Source organism: Pogona vitticeps, chromosome 5, assembly GCF_051106095.1.
Source record: "Pogona vitticeps strain Pit_001003342236 chromosome 5, PviZW2.1, whole genome shotgun sequence".
Taxonomy (NCBI): domain Eukaryota; kingdom Metazoa; phylum Chordata; class Lepidosauria; order Squamata; family Agamidae; genus Pogona; species Pogona vitticeps.
The window spans coordinates 152,752,248-152,776,012 of NC_135787.1; the positions used below are offsets into that span (position 1 = coordinate 152,752,248).

A 23,765-nucleotide genomic window follows, 5' to 3' on the forward strand; every position below is an offset into this window, starting at 1 on the left:
TCTTTCAGACAGCCCTGACAGAGCAGATTCAAAGCATGCGTAGCTTTGAAGTGCATAACCATCACTGTGAATTGCCCCCAGAATAGGGTGAATGCTGAATGTGTTTTGAATTCTAGCCATTTTATAACTATCAAAGTACAGTATGGTACAGTCAAATCCTCTTCAAGATTACACACATTGCATTTAAAATGCTTGGCTTATTTTTTAAGGGACATTTTTTTCATCAGCATGTCCTGCTTCTGACAACAATGGTGACCAACTATGGTTGAGAACAGAGGAGAGCAGATCATCTCTTTGTGTGTTGGATGGAGGACAGAACGTTCACATAATCATCTCCAGCACAAAATATTATAAACTGAAATGTCTGGAAGTCTGAAACAAAGTGAATTATACATGCCATTCATCAGACTAGAAAAAAATTCTGTATGCCTAATTATAGTGCAAGCAATAAACCAAGCATTTTACACATTTTCAAAAAAGAAGGGAAGGGCGGGGAGCTCAGCAGCAACTTCCTCAGAGCTTAAATTGAACATTTTTTTCAAATCAACTACTCAGTAATGAATGTATGCCGCACTCTCCAAGGCCTTATCAAAAATAGTCTCAAAATTGGCAAAGAAGCAAGACATGAATATTGGCACACTACCCATCAAAATTAGGAGATGTGAAAATATGATTCAGTGCACAGTTCAGAACAAAACCTAACTGAAACAGTTAACCTTCTGTCCAGCTGGATGATGTCATGAGGGAGCAACTGCTTCTGTGCCAGTTGGTTATCATAAAACATTTTGAGACATTCAGACCTGTCTCAGCAGTGCCAATAATTATATGGTGAGTGTATCCACCATATAGTTATGGCTGATGACCGGTTTCCAAGAATGGTAGAGAAACTGTGGGTTTTTTCTCCATTATGATAACTTTTTTCCCTGTACAAAAGAAAGGTAACATGCTAAATCACATAAATCAAAATAACTGTGATACCAATGACATCTACATCAAAAAAAAGCAAAAATCACTAATATAAGAGGTGTATGACAACACCATTCTCCACAACCCTGAGTAACCAAACAAAACATGCTAACAGAAGAGCAGTGCCCAAATACTGTGTGTGTGTATATGCCCTGTCAAGTCAATTCCAGATTATGGCAATTCTTTCCGGGGTTTTCTATGTAGACAATACACAGAAGAGGTTTACGAAATATTTTGGCTGTAATTCTGTTCAGCTTTGTTCCAATCAACAGTAGTTACTGATCACTGTGAGACAACCTCAGATTCCACATATACTGTAAGCAGCAAGTGTTAGTAAAGACCAGGATCCTGAACAAGCACTCATAAGCACGGATAAGGGATGAGCTTGAAAAAGTCACTTTTAGGGGTTGAACTCTAATAATTCTTTCCAGAAATGACAGTGGCCATGTTGGCAGGGAGATTTCGGGAATGGCAGTCATAAGAAGTAACTTCAAAACTAACTTCCAGTAAATATATGTTAAAAAGCTCACAATATCCATATGAAATGAACCCAGTGGCATTCTCAACTAATAATATTTTTGCAATGAGTTGATTCAAATGATTTTTATGTTACTTTTGTTGCCATGTTGTTGTTGTTTAGTTGTTAAGTCATGTCCAACTCTTTGTGACCCCATGGACCACAGCACGCCAGGCCCTCCTGTCTTCCACTGCCTCCCAGAGTTGGGTCAAAGTCATGTTGGTAGATTCTATGACACTATCCAACCATCTCATCCTATGTCATCCCCTTCTCCTCTTGCCTTCACATTTTCCCAACATAAGAGTCTTTTCCAGGGAGGCCTCTCCTCTCATGAGATGGCCAAAGTATTGGAGCCTCAGCTTCAGGATCTATCCTTTAAGTAAGCACTCGGGGTTGATTTCCTTCATAATGGATAGTGTTGATCTCCTTGTAGTCCAGAGGACTAAGAGTCTCCTCCAGCACCACAATTCAAAAGCACCAATTATTTGCCGGTCAGCCTTCTTTATGGTCCAGCTCTTACTTCCATACATCACTACTGAAAAAACCATAGCTTTGACTATGAGGACCTTTGTCGGCAAGGTGATGTCTCTGCTTTTTGTTACCATACTTAATTTAAACACAGTAAAGAGATTTTTTGATCACTTTATCTCATGATGACATCTTAAATTACAACATTTATTGAAATAATTTCACTGATCTAGTCAGTACTAGTCTTTTGCAGTAAAATGGGATAATATTTTGGCACTTAAAGAAGGAGACACAAGTTCCACAAAAATCCATGCCATCATGAATTTGTTAGTTTTAAAATTCCACAAGATTGTTTTAAATGTTTATTGGAGCATCTGTGGTGGTACAGACATTGGCAAACAGAAGGATGTGAAGTTCTTTGACATAAAAAAAAAATCTGATCTCAGCGTTTTAAAAAAACCCGGAAAAGTCACAAATGTTACTGCAAGAATTAGTCCAGAAAATACACCCACATGCCCCACCTTCAAATCCTTACTATTTAAGCTAAATCAATCATAGGAAATGAAGCCATCACAAAATGTATGTGAGTGTGTTCAGCTGAGGGAGATTCCATCACTGACATGAATGAAAAGTCAATGCTTTGGAGTATGTGTCTCTGTTCTCCAAACATTTCTTAGCATTATTTATAAACATAATATATAGCCCAGTCAACAGCACTATTGATCATAGTATAATCATTTGCTGAAAAGTCTTTACACCCAATATGCACTTCCAGAAGCGTTTGAAAGACAAATGGCAATCAAATGAAAATAGGTTTTCAGGGATCAGGAGTTATGAACAGAAAGTGAGTCAAACTGAAATAATTCAAAATAAGATGTCAACTGGATTAAGTGTCTGTATAAGAAGGCCTATAGATTCCACAGTGAAAGACAGCTCAAGCTGCAATGAAGTAAAATACTGTTTATAATGTGTGAACACAATTCTTTTCCATAGCATAAAGGAGGCTCAGAGTTTTATAAAGTGTCTAGGAGCAGAAATGCTGATGTTGCAGTCTACTAAAGCTTCAAGACAGTGGATTCATGTGAAGTAACATGACATATGTTGGATATTCAGTGAAGCTTTCCTTAAACATCTGGACATTCACCTCATACACTTCAACAAAGGTGAAACACAACTTTTTGTCTGGTAGATCTTTATACTGGAGTCTACACTATGAATTCTAGAAACTAAGTCATTACCTGTAATCATGTGTAATTTTTTTTCGGTCAGTGCATCGTTAAAAATGGGGAAACAGCCTGTTTACATCTGTTTTAACTATTATAGCACTTCACAATTTGGCCTAACTGATTATTACTCTGAGGCTGCCAGGCTAGGCCTTACTTGACTACAGATAGATACCAAAACCCCACACAATCACCAGCAAATGTTTTGTTGGAAAAGCTTAGTATTTTGAGAGGTACTATACTTCTGAGGACCGCCATACCATGCAACCCTAACTAAAATAATTATAGACCCACTATGGTCTGACATTTCTTCTGAAATATTTAAGCAATCTCAGGTGGCTGTCACTACTCAAACCTGTGCTTTCTGCACTGAAGTGCAATTCTGTTCGTGTTTATTAGAAGTAAGGCCCTCTGTGTTCTCTGAGGCTCGTCCCAAAGGATGATAATATATACAGTAAATGCAAGCTGCCTTACACCCAAACTGATGCTTTTAATAAGCCCTTTACTCCCTTCAGGGATGAAGTGCACGCCTTATGTCAATCCTTGTCTTCTCCCCCCTCCCTCTAAATTACAAGCACTTCTTTTTTTTTCCAGGAAGCTATTTTCCTTCCATATAGGAAATCCCTACCTCATAATTATTATGAGTAGGCGTGAGTACTATACCTATGCTGCCAACCAAAAACATACTAATAAATAATAATTAAGAGTAGACTACTCTTTAGAAATATGAATCTTGCTTGCAGTGTTACATAAATTACTATAATCTCGGGAAGGGTTACAATATTGATTTGTGGATGTCTAAAAAAGATCACTAAAATGGCACATTTATGTCTAGTCAGAAGTAAATCACTTATGAGATTTATGCCTATGTAAATATGCATCACATTGAAGAGCAAAATCTTATTATTTATTTTATATCCAGCTCTTCCTTGTTAGGGAACCCGGGGTGGTGCACAACTTAATGAAATGCATCATGTACACCTAATAATTAAAACATCCTATCATAAAACTAAAACACATACAACAAAATGCACATCATCTCAGAAGTCCAAGGGCCACATTATGCCCCCCCAAGTCTTAATAAACAACTATATATGCCATTGTTGTTTAAAAGTATGTTGTATGGAAGGCAACCCCATTTCCCTATAAACGAGGACTTCCACTGTTGCCACCACTACGAATAATTTATCCCAAGTCGTTATGCTACAAATTATTCCCACAAGTGGGATCAAGAGCATGGACTCCTTAGCCAATTTTGAAGTGCCATGCCACATTTTTTTCAGCGTACATGAACATTTGTGTGTTTTAAGGCCCATTTATGAAAATATACATCAATTGTGCCTGTATGAAAAAGTAAACGTTTTTCTGCATAACACATTTTGCATGCAATTTCTGCCTAGTAACAATGCATGTCTGTATATTTCCTCTAAGTCAGACAGATTTTTGTACACAGATCAAAGGTGCCTCACTTTTTGCACACTTTTTCAAATGCAACATTTTCCTATCTAATTTTCCTGTTATAAATAGCATTAAAACATAGGAAAAGCGCACCTTCTGATGTCTAGCTGCTATAGTTCTTTTCCTGTTTTTTAAATATGAATTTTTGGAAGTGAAGATTTGCTTATGCTAGCATTGCAATGTAAACCAAAGCAGTGTCCCATCCATTTCTTGTACTTAGAAGAATTATGCAAAAACTTCACGTGATCATTCATAAGCTGCCAACAAAGCTGGATGAGTTGTACCTTCTCAAAGAGAAGACGACATGTACTGCCCCCAAAGCACAAAATGATCATACGGGCAGGTTCCATTCCCACATACTGAAAAATGTGTATTTAACATGTGCTTAGCCATACAATTGGGAGGAAAGCTTCTGGGCAGCATTCAGCCCTCCAGGAGTTTTGGCCTATATATCTCATTAATATGTTATGTGCCATCAACTCAAAGTGAACTCATAATGATCTTAAGTAAGATATTCAAGGAATGGTTTAATACAGTGGTCCTCAACCATGGGCCTCCAGATGTTCTTGGACTATAACTCCCAGAAGCCTTCAACACCACCTCTGCTGGCCAGGATTTCTGGGAGTTGAAGTCCAAGAACATCTGGAGGCCCAAGGTTGGAGACCACTGGTTTAATACATTCCACTACTTCCCCCCCCCCCCATTGATTCACAGTGTGGTGTAATGGATCAAGTTAGGGACCAGGACTCTGGAGAACAAGGTATGAATCCCCACTCAGCCTGGAAACTCACTGGGGGATTAGGTGGAACTGGTAAAACTACTCCTTGAGCATCTCACCTTGAAGGCCCTATTAGTGTTGCTATAAGTCAGTTTCAGCTTGACAGCACAGAACACACAAACACTTTCTCACAAGAATTTCATGCCCGACTGCAGGCTGGAACTCAGGTTTCCTGAGTTCTAGTCTGTCATATACATCTATACCTCCCATTAGCCTCACTCATTCACCGTGGTAAATCCAAAACATTTAAAGGCTTTCCCACCCTGACCTGGATGACTGAATGCAGTGTAGCTGCTCAAAAGAATATCCTGCAAACTTTGTAAACTTAAATTAAAGCCAGTTGCCAGCTGGTTAGGGTTAAGTTTCTTTGGCTTCATCACGTTTAGCATATATTTAGTCAATTCTGCTGAAGTCCTGACACTTTTATAGGGCCCACAGGACCCATGTTCTGATTTAAGTACCATAGCCTTCAAAGGCCAGCAGATAAATTTCTAATATGTACCCTTCTAATCCATTCAGGAATTTACATTTACAGAACATTTATACTTACAATGTCTTCAGATTATAATGTTTGCAAAATGCTCTCATGTATTTGTTCTATTATTTCACAGGATCCCTAAGGAATGTTTGTCCCCATAACCATTACCTTGTGAGTAAATACAGATTATCTGGATGCACTTGGAATGCAAATGCCACAGGCAGCTTCATTCTGTTGCCTGCTGCCAATTTCCAGATCTTTTGTTATGAGTGAAAGCTGGAATGAAACCTTCAATCAACAGACTTGAGTCACTGTCAATGCAAGGACTGGATCACCTGCACCTTCCCTTACAGAAATGTACATTCAAAAATAGAACTGGATAAAGCTATTTCACTGAAACCTCTTTAATTAAACAAAGCATCAGTGCCAAATCTTACAGTGTAATATATGCTATTGAGTGGAAACACTGAAGGGTGCCAAATCCAGTACAATGTGGAGGGGGAAACAGCTTTCCCAAAAGATTTAGAATGCACAAATCACAGCTTCTGACCAAAGACAGTGAAAAAATTCCTTCCTTCCTTCCTTCCTTCCTTCCTTCCTTCCTTCCTTCCTTCCTTCCTTCCTTCCTTCCTTCCTTCCTTCCTTCCTTCCTTCCGTTAGGAACTTAGATCCTAGATTTGCTAGCCCATTAACCCCTCATATTCTCTAGTCTATAACACCTTTATCTCATTAGTCAAAATCCAAAGGAAAAAAAGCAAAACAGAGACAAAAACATGTCAGACCTTAAAGACTATCATTATTTTTTAACCTATCTTCTCTAGGCCCTTGTTAATCAGGCACTGCTCATCATGGAGTGTTTGCCTTCAATTCAGACATCAGGTGTGCACCAAAAAGCCAGTGTTCCCAAACTGGAGTCTGACACAACCCTATATTTTAGTTATTTTATATTCTATCTGATAAGCATATGACTTCTGTAAACTTTGACTCAACAGAAGTTATATGTTTAGCTCTCTATTACAGTTTAAACAAGAACGTCTATAAGTGGATGCCTACTGCAAATAAGCTAATTCCCCTACTTTTTGTATTTTTTAACTTTTTTTAAAAAAATATGTGCGATAAATTAATATACCCTTGAGATACAGAACTAGTATAAATGTAAGTTACTTGGACTGATCTGCTAAGAGATGCTACTTCAAGAGAAAAGACCCCCCTCAGATATTTGTCCTTAAGAACGTTTGCAAGGACACTAATGCTGGAGCCTCTGCCAAGCCAAGGCTTTGGCAGCATGGCTCTCTTTTGCCTCCCTTCTCCACGGGTAGAGCAAGATCTGAAGGTCTTTCGAGAACAGTTAGATGAGAGGGGGGAACCCCGGGTTATTTAAGGGGCATTCCCCCCTCTATACGCCCTCTTCCTTTTTTGGCATCAGTTAGGGACAAAGCCTCAGCGTGGCTGTGAGTTATGTTAGGGACTGCCAGGCCTTCGAGGATCGGCGTTCAGGACTAGGGGGCAGAGTCCTGATTTTTTGGTCTTCTTTGTGTCAGCATTTTGTTGCGTTGTTCAGATATCAATGAGGGGGGAGAGGGTCGTGACCACATGGATTGTGCGGGTCGCGCTTTCCTGCATTGGGGCAGGAATCCATGAGTTGGAGTGGGGCAAGCTATTCACTGGAGAGCTTTTTAGGAAAGCCCCAGGATACTGGTGTTTGGAAGTGCAAGGCATGTTTGACCCAAAAACTTAAATCTGTACGTGACATGGAGGTTACAGTCAAGAAATGATGGCCAAAGTATCAGAAAGGAGAGTGTCGGGACCATTGGCAACAGCTCCACTGGAGACCTGATGGGTCTCACCATTGGAAATGGTAACAAAGGAGGTACAAGGTGGGTTTAGATTGATACATTTTCTGTCCTATTCTGAAGGGGAGTCAGTTAACAATGCTATCCCTGAGGAACTTGAGTGGAAACTTAGGTGTATCCCTGATGCTATCCCTGAGTGGAAACTTAGATGTAGAGTGAGATGTAACCGTGGCCCATTATTGGGATGCTTATCCTTTATGGTGAAAGGATCATGGGAAAGTGTAAAGTTATACTAGATACCTTCCTTCAATGCCAGAAGAGTTAGACGTACCTCTGGGTAAGGACAATCATAGGCTCCAACCACGTCCCTGACGCTTTTAGGCATGGAAGTGGACACGATACAATAAGTGTCTAGGCTGCCAGATATTATGTTGGCTGACCTTAAGATCAAAGTAGCCTCGAAGTTGCAAGGGAGAAAAGTGTCCCTGAGAGAGCTTCAGGAGATGGTAGGACATTTACATTTTGATCATACATTTGGGGCGCTGGGTCATGCCTTTCTGAGTGACTTTGAAAGGTGAAAGGGTTCCATTGCCCATTTCACAGGACTAGATTTGCGTATAGTATGAGAGAAGATTTTAAGGTTTGGGGTTAGTTCTTAACTGCGTGCACCGGGCTTTTCATTTGTTTGTTTGTTTGTTTGTTTGTTTGCTTGCTTGCTTGCTTGCTTGCTTGCTTTGGAGAAGGCATGATAATTAAGGCCGAACCTTAGGTCAGTCGGACGCTGCAAGCTCCTTAGATTTCATCATTTACTTTAGCAGCAGGTGGTGCACAGGCAAATGGCTGGTGGAATGGCACCACGCGGGACCAACCAGAGACTTGACAATTCCGAGTTCTTCCCGTTAAAAAAAGGTAAAGGTTCCCCTTGACAATTTTTGTCCAGTCGTGTCCGACTCTAGGGGGCGGCACTCATCCCGCTCTTCATGCCATAGAGCCAGCGTTTGTCCGAAGACAATCTTTCCGTGGTCACATGGCCAGTGTGATTTAGACACGGAACACTGTTTACCTTCCCACTGAGATGGTACCTATTTATCTACTCGCATTTGCATGCTTTCGAACCGCTAGGTTGGCGGGAGCTGGGACAAGCAACGGGCGCTCACTCCGTCGCGTGGATTCGATCTTACGACTGCTTGGTCTTCTGACCCTGCAGCACAGGCTTCTGCGGTTTAGCCCACAGCGCCACCACGTCTTCCCATTAGTTGGTGCATTATGGCTTTGGAGAGAGGAATGGACGAATACTGTTGTATGTTTTGGGGGACAATCCGGCAGTGGTCTATTTAATTAATAACCTCACATGCATGCAGAACAGATCATGACACTGGTGCAGGCTAGACATGTACCAGGTGTAGATAATAGCTTAGCTGATGCATTATCACGTAAATGGATTGAGCGGTCATGGAAGTAGATCCGGGAGCCAACGAGTTCATGGAGACTCTTCTCCCAGAGGTTTGAAAATTTGGCATGATGCTGCGAAAGGACAATAGGCCTGGCCTGGCACCGGGGACTCGAACAGGGTACTTGGCAGTGAGTATGGATTTTCAGGAAGTTCAGGTACTTAGTTGAATTAGAACCAGTGTGGCCTGCCCCAGAGGAGCATCTACAACAGTTCATTGGGTATCTAGGCAGGAAGGGTTTGGTGCCAGGATCTATACAGGGCAAGTTATTGGTGATGGCGTTCTACACTAAAATTAATGGATATTAGGATTATTCTTAATATGACCGCTTTAGGAAAATGATGGAAGCTTGGTCTAAGGCAGGGGTGGGCAATTAATTTCTATAGGGGGCCACATGAAAAAGCTGAACTGTGTTCGAGGGTTGAACCAACTTTACTTAAAAATAAAATGAAACAGTGATGTTATGATTGTTTTTATTTTAAACTTGTTAATCTTCACAAATACTAAAGAGTTTTTTGTGGTATGTTAAAGATAAGCAACTGATCAACTTTTAGACAAAAAGCTATAAATAGTTTTGATGTTCAAAACGGTCCATGGGCCGGACAGGAGTGGCTCGCGGGCCGTATGTGGCCCTCAGGCTGCACTTTGCCCAGGTCTGGTCTAAGGAAAGAGACAGAGTTAAAGATTCAAGAGTACCCATATCTCTGGGACTATTAGAAAGCATGGGTAAGCAGTGGTAGGCTCCCTGTTGAGATGATTAGGAAGTTGCTTTATTCAGGGTGGTGTCCTTATTAACTTTTGACGCCCTCAGGATTAGCGAAGTGCTGCCATTGGAAAGGAAGATGAAATCAGAGTAGTTATGCAATGGGAGGATGTTAGTGTAGTCAATGGGATGGTGCAGATTCACATCCGCCGATCCAAAGCTGATTAACAAGGCACCCTTTGACGTCTAGATAGGGGCCCGGTTTGTTTTATCTTGCAGATACCATAATAATGATGAGAAGAAAGCACACCATGATCATTCGCCGCAGCTATGTTTTTTGGGCAGCTCACTACTCTGCCATGCCCCCATGGGGAGCAGTCTCAGACTTGGACATACAGCCTTTATCGAATGGAAAGGACGCCGTGGGATGCTGCGAGGCCAACCTTGTCATATGGCTGCCTTTGGTCAACATCCCCCAGATGTGTTGGTAATACACTTGGGCAGTAATGAACGAACCAGGAGCTGCGGAAAAGACTGATCCTTGATGTGATTTAGGACATCACATGGTTGAGGGTTACATGTCCTGCCATGGTCATTGTATGGTCAATGATCATCCCTTGGCCAGCATGGAGGGATGTGAGGCAATTTTTGGCCCACTAACACTACACAAAAGAGTGTTAGCAGGGTGGTCTGCAGAGCTGTCTGCAGCAGCCTGGATCAGTGATTGGTCACCAGAGGATCCATGGATAGGCCTGAGTTTTTTTCGAAACGATGGTGTACACCCATCCGAATGATGTTTCATGCTATGAACATTGTATGGCTGTCAACCATCCCTCAGCTGATATGGAGGCATGCGAGACATGTTTTGGCCCTCTAACACTGCGCCAAGTAGTGTTAGCAGTGTAGTCTGCAAAGCTGATTGCAGCGGCCTGGGATCAGTGATTGGTCACCAGGTGATCCGAATGGATAGCCTGGGTTTTTTTTTTAACGATGGCATATATTTGTCCAATAGGGGGGCCTGCTTGCTGACCTAGATAGGCTTGGTGGTGGGCATGGGACTTAACAAGGCTAGTCCCTATGCTGTGGCAGGTAGTGCGGATAAAACAGGTTTTTTTCTGGTGAGTCCCACTACAAACTCAGGTAAGCTAACAGCCCATCAGACCTTGCAGTGCTGCAGATCGTGCAATTACAGTCTTTGGGGGAAAAGATGCGCTGGGCCACAACCAGACCAACAGTCAACGAGTATAGATGGCTCGAGGTCTGGGGATGTTCAAATTGCAGCCAGCTGGCCGGGTTCTTGCTATCTTTAAGATGGCGAGAACCTGGGGCCAGAGACTCGCCCATTTGTTGATTAAGGGGTACTTTGAGACCTCTGTGATTTACCTGCTTCTGCACTACAGCAGGCACCCCCCTTTGCCAAAGGATGGCAACATTGAATTATGATCAGTAAAGTGTGGCCCATGTTTTAACTCACAATATTTGTCTCACATCTTTATTCCAGGGTGGAGAGGGCAATAAACTACTCTTAGAAGCATCTGCACTGAAAATATGTGAAGATTATTAAAATGGTGCAAAAGATTAACAATAATGAAAATTCACTTCTGTGCACTGACAAGCGTTGGCAGGGGAAGCACAACTGACTTATGGTTTCTATGCAATGCAAAGTCACATATGTTTTCCTACGGTTTTTCAGAATAAAGCTGAAAAACAACTACTTCTTTCACATGATATATAAAAACATAAATAGGTCCCTTCTCTCTTTTCAAAGCTATTTAATACATAAAACTATCTCACTTAAAATTCACATGGGAGTCAAACTACATCAGGGGTTCCCTACCTTGGATAACCCAGGTGTTCCTGGACTGCAACTGCCAGAAACTCCTAGTGGTGAAGGCTTCTGGGGTCACCCAAGGATGGGAACTACTGTACCCACATGTAATTCTTCAAGCTCTCCCCGTCTTTTAACATTAAATGGTATCTTATGAACTTTTTGACCAAAATCCTATGTTATTACAGTAGCACAACTTTGCTGGCACAAATCTCAGCAGCAAACTGGTGCAGGTTAAAGTCTTTGTGGGCCTCCGCTCTTGCACACCAAGTCACATGGCTTGGTAGGCAAGAATAAACACCTACTCTGACTTCTTAACTGGTGGCAATGAGGTTGTGCCAGTGCAAAAGTGTAACAGGAATCTAGCCAGTACTTGAGAAGTGTAGGAGCAATTCCAGACCTTCTTCCGTGTCTTGCAGGTTCCAAAATGAAATAATATTCATTGGAACAGAAATGCAAAACACAAATATAGGCAAATATGGCTCATTGAGCTGAAGTGACTTATTTATGGGTAAGGCTGCAAACCTATACCCATTTACCTGGCAGCAAGGTAAAGTCAGTGATTTTGATGTACACGACAGCTCTTTAAATGCCAGATTAACTTTTACTGAAGAAAACTCTTCTCTTTTCTCTGAATTCTGCAGCATTACACACAAGTCCATTTATCATGTAATTTACTCTGCTGGAATGAAATGGTTAATTACCTTTCTAAAGTAGGTAGTAGATAATTAACTGTTAAGAGAAAAGATATTTCTGCCTAGCCACACAGGATTTTTTTTTCCTGGGGTTTACATTACTACATACCTAGAGATTACTAAAAACTGTTTGCCAAGCAGCAGCTGTATCTATGCATGCTTCTTCAGAAGTATGCCAGACTTAACCCAGGGTCCAGCCCAACATGGACATCCTTCATCAGTGGACTAGCCCCTTCTGGTCCTGAAGTGACTATGTGGTCTACTTTCTGCATCAAACCAAATGTGTAGAGGAGAGGAGTGAAATCTGCTCCCTTCCTTACCTCACTAAGGTAGTATTTTTTTCACTCACCCATCTCCAAGAAATGTTTTACATACAAGTATCACTTACCTGGATATACAGGCAGAAGTACTCTGTGCTGCACTCTTTGTGAATCATTTACTGTACTACGCCTCCAGGCAAGAACATTACTGGATTGAGGCATTTAGTCAACAAAATGTTGCAGCATAAAGTATTTCTGTTCTGGATTTCAACTTTGTTTGTTATTAAAGGGTTACTATATATTTGCTATATATTTCCTCTTCTGTATCTGTTTTACCTCCTGCAAACAAGAGTGTCTGAACGAAACCTTTAAACTGTAGGACTAAAATGGATGAAAATAATTTCCTAGAGCTGGCTGGGTATCTCAGTGGTTTAGGTATATGGCTAAAAAGCCAATGGCTGAGAGTTCAATTCCTCACTCTGTTTTCTGCAAGTAGAGCCAGCCTGTGTGGCCTCGGGCAAGCTGCACAGTCCCATGGCACCTCCAGAAGAAGGGTACATTCTTCAGGCAGAAAACCCTGAAAATTGTCACCATAAGTCAGAGTTGACTTGCTGGCACATGATTATTATTTATTATTAATTTCCTAACACACACACACACACACACACACACACACACACACACACACACACGCACGCACACACACACACACACACACACACACACACACACACACCAATAATGTACCCTCCTCCACAGCTAAAAAATTCCTAACAGATTAGTCCATACAAGAAGAAACAGCAGCCTACAAACATCCAAATTATGGCACGTTAAGTATTCGTGACAAGCAGCACCTTCAGGGTAGGGAATATACTGAAGCAGATAAACCAAAATTGATCAATCAAGTTGTCCACAGTCAATGCTTTTGGAGAGAGAAAGAGAAAGAGAGAGAGAGAGGCTGATGCAATGGCAAAGTGTCCTTGATCACATTCATTTCCAGAGAGGTAGTCCCCTTCAACTACTGTCTCACACATCAGAGAATTTGGGCTACAGTTCACAAAATATTTCACCTAATAAACTCTGAAATAAAAGTTATCTTCAAGGTGCCACAAATTCTTTGTTAGTTTTCCTGCAACTTATCACACTGTAACAAAAGCGACAAAAAGAGCACCCATTATTGGGTCTTCACATTGTCCCAAGACATCCACAGGTAAACCAAGCCAGAATAATAATGTCTTCTCTATAATCACTGTTTTCAGCATATGAAAACCAGTTGATAGTTCAGCACATCACAGATTGCTACTATCATAGCAAGCCAGGCTTCATAAGTTTCCAAAACACTCCATGGATTCTTTAGTTGTGTTGTAGAAACTTGTCAATACTGCAACATAACTGATGCTCTACAAATTCTACAGATTACACAGGGGGTGGGGTGATTTTTGTGACTAAGTATGAGACTCGCACTCAGTTCCAGTCCTATCTGAATATACCTTACACTTACAAATCACCATTTGCCTTAGGTGTGATAAATAAGTTGCACTTCAATGACTACAAAGAGTATATTTCTCAACACTAGATGCTGAAGGACTACAAAAGAGCTGTGGCTTTCATATTTTGCTTATAAGATGCCAAGAGTCATAAAGATGCTTATTGAACTTGGAAACTAAGTAAAGGGATATTTTTGGCCTGTTTTCATCAGCTGCATCCAAAAACAAAGAACCTAATATGTCTGTTTGAACACAAATCTCACATTGTTTACTGAAACCTACGGGTGTGCAAAGATGCCTGCATCATGAAATTCAAATGAAAGGGAATTCTATGCTAGCATATCACAGTAGGATGACTGGACAATAGGAGCCAAATATAAATGAGACTCTCAATGCATCATTGTTTCAATTTATTGGTCAACTGTTCAGCACTTAAAACATTCTTGTTCACTTCTGTTGGGGTTCTTAGACCCTCCCTGCTTAGGAACACACCTCACAACAGTGCTGTTGATTACAAATTAATACGTATGAGGACTTGAGTGTGCTAAGAACCAGCAGGCTCAATTTGTGCTCAAAGTCAAAAAGTCAATTTCCCAGGCTGGTGCTTGAAACTCAATAGGTTACTTCCACCTCTTAGAAGTCTGATAGACAGACCCTGCTTATAGCCAGATTCAGTCTTGTCTGGTGATTGAGAAAGTACAAGACAATGCCACTGATCTTATTGCATCATTTCTGATTTACAGTGTTCATTTGCCATCTCTGTTGGCAGACTTTGAATGATCAGACACTAATCTCCACCAGGAGCAAACCATGCACAACTGGTCCTCTGGTTTGAATGGAATAATGCAATGAAGGATGTCTTTGTTTGTGTTCTGCTATTGTGCCAGGACTTGTGCTCCCCTGTTTATTCCATTAAACCAGATGGAGCAAACCAAACTGTGAAGGTATTTGCGATGGACTTCTGGAAATCAAAAGGTATAATCTCCCTCCCCTCGCACAACATTTCAAGCCACATATGTAATCACAGCAGAAATTTGTTACGTGGCTATGACTTTTCTGCTTTTTTAAATTTATGCGTTCTTCATAAATGTATCCAAGAGTAGACCTTTGGAATCTGCTGCATTTGTAGGTTTCCTCAGAAGCAAGTTCCACTGTGCTCAATGGGGCATGTCTAAATAAGTGTACATAAGTCTGCTACTTAAAAACAGTCATTTTCTAACAGAGAAAGAGAGAGAGATTGTAAAGAAAAAAAATTATTTGGACTTCAGCGACCAAAGAACAGCCAAAGACTCATTCTATTGGCATGTAACTACACTATTGTTAATGATAAGGACTGATATTATTTTATTTTTTAATTTGGTCCTTGTTGGAGATTAATGGCCTTATCGTTCAAGAATGTAAATACAGTACAGCTCTGAATAGAAGTCAAAGCACACATATTCAAAGGGAATAATCCAGTAAAGAAATATGGGATAAGGAACAATATACACTTTGAAGAATAACAAAACAGCTCTCTTTTTTTTTTGTCAAAGTTCAGTGGCCAAACAATGCTCAAATCAGAACACAAAATAAAGAGGCTACCAGACACCACTGTTCTCAATACTGAGATGGAAGGTGTCACATTAGCTGCTCATACCAACCTCTAAAGACTTGTCCAGCCACTGTAATTTCTAAAGCGCCTGTAAACCATCAGCTTCCCTCTGAGGAAACTTGCACTTAAGGTGTAAAGGATTTAAAAATAATTACACAATTCTGAGGCATGCAATTTTCTCCTCATAATATCAGCAAAACTCAGGGAGAAGCAAGTATAATTAAGGGGGAGAGGTGGCTACTGAAAAGTGGGGGAGGGGGAACTCGCGAAAACTTTCAAAACTCTGTTTGCCCCCCTTACCTGCTAAGCGCAAGAAAATGAAGCGCGTTTACAACTTAACAACAGCAAAGCTTTGCACTCAGTCCAAGTTTTCTCTTGGCCACTCCCGCAACACACACACACACACACGTTTCTCCTTGGTGTAATAAACTTACAGTGAATGGGGAAGGCAGCGAGGACTGACCCCAGGGACTGGAAACTTTCGGAGCAAGTTAAGTGCGGAGGGAGCCCAACCCCACCAAGCCGAGGATCCTCAAGTCTCAGCTCATTTGTGCCCGCAATTAACGAGCGTCCCACTGTTTGTCGCTGGACAATCAGTCCGCAGAAAAAAAAATCCCTTACTTTCCCTTTCGGATGAGGGGCGCTGTAACATGTATTCCTCCTCCTCTGTCCTACCCAGGATGTTGTCATCCTCTCCCCCCCCACCCACGACGGGCATGATTCGGGCATTCTCTCACACACTCAACTTATTTACCTTTTGAAAGTGCGCCTGGATCCCCCTTGTGCGCTCCCACCCGTAGAGGTCAATAATGGGGAACCCGCTATAAAACCCGAGGGCAGCGCCCCCCCTCCTTTTCTTTTTTCCACCACGGGGAGAGGGAGAAAGAAAAAAGGAAGTTTTCTTCCGACTGACTGCCAGATCCCAAACTTCTCGGGGGCAGGTAAAGGGAAAAGAAAACCACGCAGCCTCCCCCGCCCCACCTCCCGATCCTTTCACGGGTAACTTTTTCCAGAGTTCAGCTGGACGCGTAAGTGAAACGGCGGATGATGCCTCCGTCGCAGGCTCGGGCGCCTGTGTCGCAAGAGCGTCCCCGATGCAACAGGTACTCCCCCGTTTCCAAGCGTCACTAGTTCGAAACGAGACGAGGCAAACAGCTCGGGCTTCCGTTTGCGCCCCCCCCCCCCTTATTTTTTACCTATTTTTGTGCCGGGTCTTCAAGAGATTCCGTCCAAAGGGAGCCATGGCAAGTTCCCAAGGCGGCAGGACGGCAACAACATCAAAGGACGAGGGAGCCCAAACCAAGGCGGGCTGCGAAAGCTTCCCTCCCTCGGCGGCCACTTGGGCTCGGGAAGAGTCAGTCACTCAGCGCCCAAGTTGTGTAACCCGTTGCTAACTTTGAACTCCTGCCTCCTGGTTGTTGCTGCGGCGGCGGCGGCGGCGGCGACTCGCTTTTGGAGCCGTGCCCAGCTGCAGTTCTTGAAGGAGGCGTTTAGGGAACCGGGGAGGGGACGGAGGGAGGGGACGAAGGGAGGGAGGAAGGAAGGAAGGAAGGAATGGGGAGTTTGGAAAGAACGAGAAGTCATAGTAAGACTGTGTGGCGCGAGTGTAAACGATCGCGGAGCCAAGCGGTTGCTTCACTTGGTCATCAACAGAACAGCAGGCGCGCCGTATTTCGGGGCATCGTGCAACAGAGGCGAGCGGCAAAAGAGTTTACACTGTGAGTGGGGCAGGCCAGGACACACACACACACACACACACACACACAGAGAGAGAGAGAGAGAGAGAGAGAGAGAGAGAGAGAGAGAGAGAGAGCACTTAACAAGAGGACAACGCGCCATCACGGACTGGCTATACTGGTTCTGTTCTGGGCACCGGATGGGTCGAAGAAACCTCCCCAGCGGAAAAGCTGGCATACCCGAAGCTACATTGCCCATGAATTTATAGTCCCTGAACCCCAGGGTGTAGTGTGGTTTCACCTGGGAGAGGAATGAGGGTCAGAAAAGCAGGACACATCTTGGAACAGCTACAGTTTCAGACTAGGATGCCAAGCATCCCCCAACAGGCATAGCCCAATAGCTCAGCTTAGAGTATGTAACTTTTTCAGGGTGGTGCCAGCGATCACAGTGAGCAATCTCTGTTGGGTTCTGCTTTAAAAAGTCACTAATTTATTTATTTATTTATTTATTTATTTATTTATTTATTTATTTATTTATACCCCGCCCCTCTAGACCATGTCTACTCCGGCGGTTGAGTAGTGAGCAAACCGCCATGCTGTTTTTCAAGTAGCATGTTCAGAAAGAGAGAAGTTGAAATGCAAGAAAGTGAGCAGAATAGGTGCTGCAATTTGATTCACAGGGCTGTGTTTTGTGTGAAACAGCAGTTGGTGCTCCCAGGGGGCTACCAATTGATCTGAGAGTCCAGTGTTCATATTGGATGTGATGCAATTCACATTCCAGCCCACAGCTTCCCTTCCTTTCCTTCCTCTGATTCCACCTCTGCTGATCCTTCCTTCCTCTGGTCTTGCCTCTGCGATTGTTATGTTTAATGTAATTCAACTTGGTTTTGAAAGAGAAATGATAATAACAAGAACACAACAATGAAGTGATAGTTAATCTAACACTAGTTTCATATATGTAAGAATGTTTTAAAAAATAAAAATTCAGAGGACGATGAGAAAGAGGAAAGAAGGAAATGGAGAGGGTGTTTCCCCAGTCCTGAATATCACAGTCCAACTGCCTATGCCACCAAAATCCCATCTATGGGCACCCACCATATTTTTACAAGAATGTATCAGAACTAACTACACAGGGGGAAGTCCATTCAAATTGTTCCAGCATGAAAAAGTCAAAGCCTCCAGTGGCAGAGTCAGAAAAGCTGCTTTGGAAGCAAAAGGGATTAGGACAATTTGAATCAGCCTTTGTGCTATGTGGCCAGTACAAAATACTTCAAATTCACCTGTGTTATAAGCAGAACAAACCTCACAGTATCTGACCATGTAGTTCCAGCCTAGAGTATATTATAATTGTACAATGCAAACCTGAGCATCCTGGCTGCTCCTGAACACTTGGGAGTTCAGTGGATTTATTCTTTGCCAACATGGCCTGAATCCAATTGTGAGGTCCAGGTAGAGCAGAGCCATTGAATCAATGTACATAAATGCAAGACTGTTATCTGCCCATATGAGCCTTTACAAAAGCTAAGATTAGCAGGGCTCCATATCATAGTCTCATAGTCCCATATCTTCATACATTGCTGTACTAATGTTTTTCTAGGTTTAAATTCTTGCTTGTTTGATCATTTTAATGATGCATTTATTGAAAATTATAGAGGGACGTGGTTTTGCTGTGGGCTAAACTGCAGAAGCCTGTGCGGCAGGGTCAGAAGACAAGCAGTCGTAAGATCGAATCCACGTGACGGAGTGAGCTCCCGTCTCTTTGTCCCAGCTCCTCGCCAACCGAGCAGTTCGAAAGCATGTAAATGGGAGTAGATAAATAGGTACCACCTCGGTGGGAAGGTAAAACGGCACCCCCTAGTCATGCTGGCCACGTGACAATGGAAACTGTCTTCGGTCAAGCACTGGCTCTACGGCTTGAAAAACGGGATGAGCACCGCTCCCTAGAGTCAGACATGACTGGACTAAAAAAATATCAAGTGGAAGCTTTACCTTTACCTTTATATTATTATTTAAGCTTGTTTTTAAATTTAGTAAACTGCCTTGAATCCCTTTTATAGGGAGAAAGGTGGTATATAAAATACAACATGTAATACAATAAAAATAAATACATTTATTTATTCAGTGTTGCTCTTTTATTTGGGACTAAATAAATGATTCAATGTTGCTCTTTTAGTTGAGACTAACAATTGGATGTTGGCTGCAGTGTTTTGAAGTACAGCTCCAAACCTAAGCAAAGATAATGTTACAAAAATGTACAGCCCAGTTTTGTGTACTTTGTGTGCTTGGATGTAATTCAGCGCCATTTAGGTCTTAGTAAAAGTACATAAGATAGCACGTTGCACCACAGGGTGGTGAGAAAGGAATACTGGAAACATAAAAGCCAACAATTTGAAAGCATGAAAGCCAACAATTACTTGGATCACAGTCTTGTACCAATCAGAACACAAAAGTATCTTGTGAAACAGTGATCATTAATACAGGACAATATAGTAACTGTCACATTAGAAGGACAGGAAGTTAATTTTTGATGATGCAACAATCAACAGAAGTTTAATTGGGTAGTGTTTTGGAGATATCCTTTCACTTTCCATAGGCAAAGCCTCACCATTAGACATAGATGGTCATCTTCCCGTTTTAGGAGAAACAACATAGAGGATCATGAAAAAGTGGGATGGGGGAAGGGAGGACCCTAATCCAATGGGTGATGAGATCGTCATTCAGATGTTTCTGGTGTATCTGATACAGGAATTGACATTAAAGCTAGGCCTGTTGGACGGCATTGCCTATCTCTTTGAAGACAAGCCTTTCGGCTTTGCCTCATCTGATTTCTGTAACACTTCACAGCTACTTTTCTCATGAAATTGTTACCACAGCTGGTGTTAGTGATGGGGGAATTGGGTGTTGCCCATCTAGCTAAGCGGGGCGGGGGGGGACAAAACTGAGCTGTGAGGCTCCAAGCTAAGCTGAGCGCAGTGGCTCTGTTTTGTACTGTTTTGTTGATTGTACAGCGAGTTACCAAAATATAGGAATTGGTACAAAACATGTTAAAACAAAACACTGATAATTAAGTGGTTCCTCTGTGCCTTTGCATATTGCTCACTAGAATTCCTGGTATTTTGTTTAAAGCAGTCATAAAAAAAATGGTATGTTAGATTATAAGATGATACTGAATTTGAACATCCAATGTGACATGACATTTCTTCCTGGCTATGGTGAAAATATATGTTTAATACAGTGCATGTAAAGCAGGAAGATTGTTAGTTTGAGGCCTAAGTGATTGTTTTAAAACATAGGTATACATTCAGTCTGGCAAAAAAAGGTTAAATGATTTTTCCCCTGCTTCTGTCAAGTTTGATATAAAATGTACCCTTGGGGTGCTGGAAGAGAGGTGTTATAATCCATCACAATTAGGTGAAATCTATATGTCTCGGTAAAAACAGAGGTATATAGTCATGCAGGCTGAGGACTGGGTCAGGTCAAATAGCCACAGAGTTTGTTGGAAGGAGAGACAGAATAGGGAAGACTTTAAAGAGAACTTCTGTACCACAGCAGGTGCTCTGTTCCTGACACAGAAAGAACTTTGAGTACAATGAGGGAAGAGTTCAGTCACTGAATGACTCAACACCTCCTAAGATTTACAGGCAAGATGCCACGGGAGAGCAATTCTGAGTGGTAGCTATCACAAGCCCATGCCTTAAGGAAGGAATCCTTCTGAGAAATTAGTGAAGAAAGCCAGCAGCACGTCACAACCAGACCTGGGATACTGAGTCCAAAGTACGGAAAGACGAAATAGAGGAGGTACTCAAGAGAAGCACAGTCTAATTCCTATTCCCTTATCCCCGTATATAAAAAAAAATGAACCATGTCGATTATGCTTGATCCAAGGGAAGGAGGAGTCACAGGTGAACATTCTCACATGTGGCCCATGCATGCAATAATTCTTCCACGTGGTTCCCAACTTTGTACATGCATGCATTGTTCCTTGTAGAAGGCAGCACCAGATCCCTCAACATACTGTAACACCTGCCACAGGCTTCATAAACCCTCTAAGGTTTATGCAAAGTGTGGGGGAAGCACTTCTTAACAAAATCACTCCTCACCCAGGGTGCTGTTTAAGCCAATATTGGAAGTATCTGCAGCAAAAAGTGCAACTGTTTGCTGTAAGAACATAGGGAGGTGTTCTCACCCTCTTAGTGTAATTGCAACTGTAATTGCAACTAATCATGTGAAAGTAACTTTCCAAGCTGCTTTTTCCCTGTTACAATTTTTCCAGGAGCTATAATCACACAGGTTATATTATTTTGGAGGGTAAGAGTACCAGTGAAACCTAGATAGTTTATAATATTTGCTTTTTGTACAGATACTCTATATCAGTGGAAACAAAGCTGGGGCAAACAGTGTGTATTCTTATCAGGTGGCAGATTCAGTACTCTTAATCAGATCCCCAGAGATTCCAGCTGACAATTCTCTTGCTGTGTACCTTTATTTGTCTGCTAACAGTGCTCTCATCCTTGGCATACATACTACTTTCCTGTAGAACGAAAGAGCAGGATTTGTCATCTTCACAATACTCCAACTCCTTCCCCTTCTTGCACGTCAGTCCTTGGTTAAACCACAATGAAATTGTGGATTTGGAATTGTATTGCTTAGTCCACGTTTATCCTTGTAATAATACAAAGAGGCAAGTCACTAACCTTCTTATGCAGAGCTGGAGACTGAGAGTTTGATTCCACACTGTGTCTCCTTGACATGGACTGAATTTGATGGTCCATAGGGTCCTTTCCAGCTTTGCTAAGATTATTATTCTAAGATTATTATTTATATAAAGAAGAGTATAGAGAAGAGACAGTGAGTGTGTCTCGCACCAGTAAACGGGCTTCAGTTGTGAAGAGCTTGGAATCCAATTCATCCACTTTTCCAACACATGAATACATTGGACCTCAATAAACTCACCCAAGCTCTTCTTCTACATCATGACATCCTGTGTCATTCAGGGTCTTCTTGAACACATTCAGGTCATAGTTTTGGAGTAACCAGTAACCGGGTTTATTACAAAAGGAAGTAGAAAGGCCATTGTTTCTGATGACATTCCTAATGGAATCACTATTTCTGTTACTTGTCAAGTTGCATACAACTTATAGCCACCAAAAACAGGGTTAAGAAGGAAATTTAAGAAGTGGTTTTACTAGTGCCAACTACCACCACCATCACACACAGTTTTCCATATTTTTCTGTTTATAACACACCCCCATTTATAAGACGCCCCCCCCCAATTTTCTAACTCAAAAATTAAGAAAACTTAGCTTGAGGATTCAGCCTCTGAGCTCAGAATGTCAGACATTTTATCTTTGTTGAATCTTGAGCCTACAGGAGGTGTATTCCAATTGCTTTGTTCAGGATCAGCTGACATCAGTTCCATAAGGCTCATGACTGGAAGATGCTAAGTCTCTTGACTGTAGGAAATTCAGCCTCGAGGTTGAAGCAAGACTGTTTAGAGAGGCAAGGTATGTGCCATTTTGTTCTCTCTTCAGCTAACTTCTATGTAAAAGTTGCCCCTCAATTTTTAGCATAATGGTTTTAGGAAAAAGTAGCATCTTATAGATGGAAAAATACAGTATTTCTACCTGAGCAGAGGTTTGAACCCAGGTGTCATGAATTCTAGTACATTGCTTTATCTACTGCACCACACTGAGCACCTACAACCAGTATTTAGGCAATATTTAAATGGGACTGGAAACGTCTATTTAGTACTATGGAAATAAAGAGAAAGAAACTATGTGACAAAATAGCATAGAAGGAAGTACTGTGTACTCAATGAGACAATCACTCATCTAGTGACTGTCAGCATATATCCAGAGGTTTTGTACTATGATAGGTGACCTCTGCTTTGGCCTGTGCGTATATTTCTGTTCCATTGAGTCAGAACCAACTTATAGCTACCCTAATAGGGCTTTCATGGTAACTAAGCTATTTTATGAGTGGTTTTATCTGTTCCACTCCCCCAGTGGGTTTCCATGACCAAGTGAGGATTCAAACCTGGTTTCCAGATTTCCAGCCCATCATTCTATTGCATACTCATTAGTTATTTCTGAATTTAGTGGTCAAAGCATAAACTACTACTGAATCTTAACTATTTATTATCCTCCCATACCCAGTCTCCATAGGTGGTTTTTGTGCTATTTGTTTCATTTTAATGATGCCACCAATATTTACCTAGTGTAATGTAGAAGCTCTCTCTTTTATAATGCTTTGCTGTATGATAAAATTAGTATCATGCCCCCAGTCCTTGGAAAGCAAATGGAACATTTGGATTTATAATTTCCGAAGGAGCCTGAGCACCGACTCAATATACTTCAGCTGTCCTGTAAACTAGATCTCTTGGGACTCCTTCCA

General features: G+C 41.7%; 1 protein-coding gene across 2 annotated transcripts in view; it reads right to left on the reverse strand.

Annotated features, from left to right (window-relative positions):
- The window catches only part of RASSF9 (Ras association domain family member 9), a 40,930-nt gene extending 23,569 nt beyond the window's left edge, over positions 1-17,361 (reverse strand). The window contains exon 1 of one of the 2 annotated variants that reach the window (XM_020777738.3): positions 16,893-17,361. In XM_020777738.3, the coding sequence (XP_020633397.3) occupies positions 16,893-16,939 (47 nt within the window). In that variant the 5' untranslated portion in view covers positions 16,940-17,361. Of the gene's footprint in view, positions 1-16,130; positions 16,352-16,892 lie in introns of those variants that run through there. The other variant, XM_020777749.3, reaches the window with a different exon arrangement.
- Between the last annotated feature and the right edge of the window lie 6,404 nt (positions 17,362-23,765).